This window comes from Miniopterus schreibersii, assembly GCF_964146895.1.
Source record: "Miniopterus schreibersii genome assembly, chromosome: 13".
NCBI lineage: Eukaryota > Metazoa > Chordata > Mammalia > Chiroptera > Miniopteridae > Miniopterus > Miniopterus schreibersii.
The window spans coordinates 13,665,345-13,671,857 of record NC_138113.1 but is presented as its reverse complement, the minus strand read 5'-3'; the positions used below and the strand labels follow the sequence as shown (position 1 = coordinate 13,671,857).

The 6,513-nt window shown below is 49.1% G+C and overlaps 1 protein-coding gene across 5 annotated transcripts in view; it reads right to left on the bottom strand.

The window, feature by feature from the left end:
• Positions 1-2,235: 2,235 nt before the first annotated feature.
• Positions 2,236-6,513, bottom strand: part of LCLAT1 (lysocardiolipin acyltransferase 1) — a 97,349-nt gene continuing 93,071 nt past the window's right edge. For all 5 annotated transcript variants that reach the window (XM_081156110.1, XM_081156112.1, XM_081156111.1 and 2 more), the window contains exon 6: positions 2,236-5,997. In XM_081156110.1, the coding sequence (XP_081012236.1) occupies positions 5,495-5,997 (503 nt within the window). In that variant the 3' untranslated portion in view covers positions 2,236-5,494. The remainder of the gene's footprint in view (positions 5,998-6,513) is intronic.

Genomic DNA, 6,513 nt, shown 5'->3' with positions numbered 1-6,513 from the left:
TCAGCAGTTAAAGCAGGGGGTGTGAGAGGGGCCCCTTGATTAAGCTGGGGCTGTGGGGAGATCAACTGGGCCCTGTGTACGGAGACTGGCGCATGGAGAGCTTGGAGCGGGGAGAGCTGGTAGGAGCTCCCAGACCTGCCAAGCAGCAGGGAGAAAGGGCTGCCCCCGAAGAGGAAGGCCCGGGCGGGACGCCGCCCCGACTGTCGGGCAGGTGAGGGAGGGAATGGGTGATACGCCAAGACCCCGTGCCCGCAGAGCTGGGAGGAGAAGCGCGGCAGCCCCCAGGGAGAGACGTTAGAGCTGCTGCGTTTGTTTCGACAGGTTTCCCAGGGAAAGAGAAACGCTTTCAGTGCTGCGTTGCTGAAGTCTGAGTGAGCTGTGTGGAGGCGATGGCAGACTGTTGATGAGACTGTGCACAACTGTGGGGTGCTTTGGGTTCCCAACTGTCCCGTGTTGAGGGAGAAGGCTGCCGGCCACTTTGTGTGTCTCACTGTGCAGGGGTCAGGGACCCTCTCTGGGAGCCACGCTGATTTTCCCCAACTCCACGGGGGTTTGGGAAGTTCCACAGTTGAGGTGGACAGCTGGCCACCTGCATCGTTTCATCCTGTTCTCTTAACATTCTCTTCAGTCTTCTTAAAATGCATCCTTGTGTTCCAGGGGCGCAAACTTCACCCCTGGCTCGGGAGGGGGCAGCGAGGAACCCCCATTGTATTCTGGGCAGGTAAGTGGTTCAGGAATGAGCACTGAACCCCAGTTTAGGATTTCTGCTTGGGAAGCAGCCTCTTTGGCTCCTTCCCACTGGATTGGACCCGAGTGGATGTAGGGCTGAAGCGACTGCAGGCATCAAGCCTCCACATGGGCCCTGCCAGTCAGGCTGGTGTGGCAGGAGCACACGAATTGTCTCTTAGTAAATTAATTTTAAAACGTTTCCGCATGAGGATCGCGTGGTCTGTGTGTGGATTAGGATCTGTGTGCGTCCAGGGCTTCCTGGCATTTGCAGCACTCTCATGGGAAACCCACAGGGAGTTGCGTAAGCCCTGTGTGTAACTCGACAGTGAGACGAGTGCAGCGGAGACGGGAGGCGCTGGGAGACTGCGCTCCAGCCGGCCCGACGGGCCAGCCCTGGACACCGGCTCTAGAGGTCTGCGCTCTCCCGGCCCCTCGTGCCCCTTCCCTGGAGAGTGACGCTGTGGGCCCCCCACAGAGGGACTCCTTCAAGCCAAGTGCTTGCTGCAGAACCAGGAGGCAGTGGAGCGTCGCAGAGCTTACGAGAGTAGGTTCTGTAGGGGAAGAAAAGAATTGTCCCTCTACCCTTCTGAGTTCTTGGCTGAGACCCCTGTACTACAAGAGATTAACAAGAGAAAAACAAACGGAAGTTTATTAACAAGTATCCCTCAGGTATACATGGGAGGAACCAGGAAAAAATGAGGAGCTCCTCAAGGTGACTTCAAAGTCAGGATTAAACAGCATTTTAGTGGGGAAAGGGGACGGGTCAGGGCTGTTAGGGGGAGTCAATGACTTTTCCTTGGGAGAGATGGGAGGTGTGATAGTTTGCGACGGTTTGGGTGGGGTGTGAACTTCTGGTCTTTTCTCCTGTGACAGGAGTCAGTCTTCCCTGGTTGACGGTATTCCCCGGAGGGGATTTATGGGAATCAGATTGCTTTTGGAGGATCATCTTCAGACAGAGAAGGAAAGTTCAGAGAAAGCCTCTCCCTGCATCTGCTGTTTCTCAAGTGCCTACAGCTCAAAATCATCAATATGGAAGCTGCATGTTTTGGGGTGGCGGGTCCTGAACTCCTAGTCATTATTTTGGGGTTGGCATATTCTGCTCCCCTTCAGTTCCATGATTTTCATGTGTTTGCTACGTACATTTTTTACATTTTTCAAGTTTGGGTCTAAGATTTGCTTTGTAGAGAAACCCCCTGAGAGTGGGGGGTGGGGGGAGTATCGAGTCCCATTAACCTCCTACACCTAGCGGTGCTGGGTACCACCCCACACTGCAGAACGAACTTGCCCTCAGGGCTGGGCTGAGGGAAGCTCTGACTACAGCCACTGACCCTGAATTCAACTGGGGCCTCTGACTCTTCCGATTAGGGGGGCAGCATATTCCCTCCCTGTTCAGTCATTTTTTTAACACCTTTGAAGGGCTCTGACTGCTACATATTATAAGGCTAGAACAACGTGTAGAAACAAAGTAGCGCCCCATCCTGCAAAAACAGAAACATGACACACAGGTCAACTCTAATTCACTCCACTTTATTCTGGGGTTTACATCACAGATGACACAACTCACAAACATACCACTGGACGCTGAAAACTAAGGCCTTCTGTGAGTTATTTTTACGATCCTTTAAAAAATAAATTACCAAACCCAAGGCTCTCTTCTGAAATAAAAACTGAAGGTCAAGTTGGTACAAGACACCTTTAGGGCCACGTCTGATCCGAAGCTCACCCTGTTCAAGACCGTTGTGTTCTCTGCGGCGTAACCAGCTCAGGCCACCTCGGCCCCAGCGCCGAGGCGTCCCCCGCGGTGCCGGCGCAGGAGCCACTCTCAGCAGCAGCCGAGGCCTTTCCCCAGGACACGCTCGGCAGAGTCCTCGGGACAAGGAAAGAAAGGGCCTTGCAACTAAGGCACTGAAAGCACATTATTTATACAAGGAAATGTAAACAATTGAATGCCACAGGCTCCCTCCGGTCCCCTGGAGGATGCGAGCTGCCGGGCAGGGCCCGGCTGGGGGGCCGGGGGACCGAGGATGCCCCCCTCCCTGCGCCCAGGCTCGGCTCCCGAGAGGCTTCTGACGGGGTGCTGCCCATCTAGCCTGCGGGTGACTCAGGTACGGATCTGTGTTTTAATCGGCTAACGAACAGGGAGGGATTTTATCAGCAGCTACAGGCTCTCACACTGATTTTTCTTGTAGTCTTTGACCACGTCCTCCCACTGAATCGCACCTCCTGTGGCTGTTTCGTCAGTGACTTCTGCGGGGGAACCTGGGACCTCATCAGTGCCCCTCCCCGGGGTCCCATTTTCAGCGTAAGGGTTCCTGTCCTACACACACCACTCGCTTCATTGACAAGTTTCCGAATGGTAAAGATTTAACGACTGGACACAGAGCCCTGTAAATGTGTCCGAGCCCCATGAGTTTACCTTCAAAGGCCCGAAGGGGCATGAAGCCTGTGTCGGGCAGGTGCTGAGTCCACAGCGACAGTGTGGGGAGGTGTGCGGTCATTCCTCAGGCCAACCACACGCTGAAGCTAAGCGAATTCCAAGTGACACTTTCTTATCACCTTTAGATAGCTCTAAGTTCTGGAGCATGAACCGTGTTATCTCTTCAAATTTTTTAAATAAGAAAAATACAAACGTGTAGAAAAGCACAAATAAGCAACTTCTTTCTTCCTCAAGTTATTTCTAATTCTTACAGGAAGTACATCATCTCTGTTCTTCAGTTTTAGTGCTTAAGAATTTTAGGTAGGTCAAAAAAGTTTGCATTTTATCTTAAACATGTTTTTTGTTTTAAATGATCAAAACCAATTTTTTAAAAAGAAAGGAAAAGGTTTTCCCTTGCACAGGCTCAAAGGGTTAAAAAGGACATTTAACCCTCTGAACTTGTGCAAGGGAAGACCTTTTCCTGAGCAATGGGCTGAGAGAGGTTGGAGGCAGGGGGGCCTGCAGTGTGAACACCTGTGGGGTAGAAAACCCAGCTCTCCTCCTATGCCCAGGACAGATGCAGTCCCGACCCTTAAGACTATTTCTGTGTTTCTGAATATAACCAAAAGAAGCCTGAGAGAAACTAAATTGGAAACCTTTATTAAGAAAAAATTAAAATATAATAAAAATACCCTAAAAACTATATACAGCGGGCTTGCAGCAGGTGCACACAATACTAATTAGAAGCTCCCGGCAGGTCAAACAGCCTCGAGGGTGCAGTTACTGCAGGTTGGTGGGTCTGGGCGGAGGCACCAGTTCTCTTCCAAAAAGAGGCGTGTGGACAGTGCTCTGCACACACGGTCCTTTCTGGAAGAAGCCTCCCAGTAAGTTCAGCTCCCGCCATGCTCACCTTTCGTGGCAATGCACATTTCAGTTGTGGGATGAAAGTCACTGTCAAGCAAACATGAGATGGAATTAAGGGGAAGGTGTTCATGCCAAAAGAGCACACGGAGCAATAAATGGCTTCTGAGGCTGGGTCGAGGAGGGAGTGAAGCTGACAGGTTTACTAACAGCTAACGACTTCTAATTGCCTCAGGTTTTCTGCTGCTCTAACCAGCATCCTCATCATGTGACAAAAAAGCAGTGGCAGTTTCAGTGGAGTGGAAACGGCGACCACGCATTCTTCATGCCTCAGGAGGTTGCTGCTGTTGGTTTGCTGGATTTTCCATTGACTCCAAATGACTGGAACAATTGGTCAAAACTGGGTTTAAATTTTACTGTTGAAAGAAGCAGCCTAGGACTAAAAATGAGAGAGATCCCTTTCTTGTTATTAAAAAAAAAGGATTCATGTTTATGTTATTTTGGTTTTAAGAGTAGAGTCTGTAGAGACTACAGGGTTGAGTAACTTAGGATAAACCCTTATTGGCCTGTCTGCTAGTGTTTTGCTGTTTCAATGGCAGAAATTAGAAACCCTGTACACGTAGAAAATACACTAACCTTCCGTTTTTGGGCAAGTTTTAAAGGAATAGCTCCAAAAGAGACAACTTCAGAGGAGAGTTCCTGATTGCAGTACCAGAACGTTCTACCCTTTCCCCTAAAAAAGTGGCTTTTTACTGTTTTTAACATAGGCGAGGCGACACCTGCCAACACTGTAAAGAAAGCAGCACTAAGCCTGTGGGATTAAGTAGACATGAAGCACTAAACGGTATTAATTCCTATCATTAAAAATTCAAACTGAGGTTTCTAAGTGGCCCCCTGAGACAGTCCAGGGCTTATTGTCCACATGAGAAAAGGGCACAGGTGGCCTTCCGATGTCTGGGTCAGCGCAAGGCTAAATGCTAAGATCTGATGAATAATGAAGGGCCTCCTATCAAAGTATTTGGACAGTTCAAGGACAAGAGATTTCTGTTTTCTGGTTATATGGAAGGATGCAGTAGTTTGGCATAAAAAGGAGTTGGGAGGGAGGGAGCGAAGGAAGTGCCAGCATCTGAGCTGGGCCAGTGCTCATGAGCCCCAGATCTGCTCTTGTCTGGGGGTTTGTTAGAAAATGGGATTGAGCTCTGAGGAAATCTAGTGTGTCCCGTCTGAACAGCCTGACGATTGTTTAAGAGTACTCTGGTCCGAGCCTGAGTTGTTTCACAGCAATTGCTCCCTGCTATGCGTATTGAAATTACATTCAGAGATTAAAAAAAAAAAAATTGTGTGTATAGTGATATTTTTCCACAAAACAAAGTGCAAATGTCTTTAACAAGTAATGATGGTAGTAAGAAATATTTGATGTAGTCATGCAAAAATACATCTCAGCGTACAAAGGCTTACAACCTTTCCCAAACAGAGACCCTTATAATCTCACTCATCTTTCTTTTCATTTAAATGGGGCTGTTTGTGTAAAAAACGGTAGCATGCAAGTTCCATGACCTCCAGCCCACCAAATATTCTCTCCTGCAGTACAAAGATGACAATGGTGATTATAAAATACCACCGAACAAGACTGTACAAATAGATGAGGAGGCACATGGCAGGGCTGAACAGGGTCCAGTACAGCAAAGAGAGAAACTTGACCACGAGGACCCTGAGCTCAGACTTGCAGGGTGGGATCACAGGCTGCCCGGTGAAGTAGAAATCCTTCTCGCCTCGGTAGAAGGAGCGCAGCCTCTCTTCCTTCTCCTCCCACCGCTTGTGGCACCAGAGCTGCAGGTCCTCCCTGGATGCGGGCAGGGTGTCCACTGGGTAGCGGTGGACGTGGAAGTGGATCTCTTTGGGGAAGTCCCCCCTCAGGAGGTGCCTCTCTGTTTGCGGGACATTGTGAGGGTATGCCACCGTGATGTCATGGACAGCGTCGAGGTTCTTTCCTAGGTTTGGAAAAGATGAAAACAAAGGCTGAGTAATATCAATTGGGCGGCAATGCTGATTCACAAGGCAGAGCCCAAACCGGGAAAACTGTCAGAACAGAGTGGGCTGCGATGAAAAAACAGGGCTATAAATAAATGCTGGTGTCCCAGCACCCGGGTCAACACTGACCAGTCACTTTTGGTTTTTCATCTGCTTGCTAATTACCATAGAGACCTTTAGGAAGAAATTATCTTCATCCGTGGAAACAGTAACCTACATTCTAGAGCTAAACAGATAAGCACATAAGTTAGATTTGAGACAGGAACAAAAGAGCACAGGACCAGCCCTTTTACAACAACAGGATTCACTGCCTGGATGCCTCCTACTAATACACCCTTCTGTCCAAATAAAACAAACTGTCCATCTTTAACCCAGTGTTACCATGACAGCTACTGGAAAGAGAAACTTAGAATCAGACTTGATAAAGTGGTGAGACACCCATGAAAACCTCCATATGATGTTTTATTTTTAAAAAC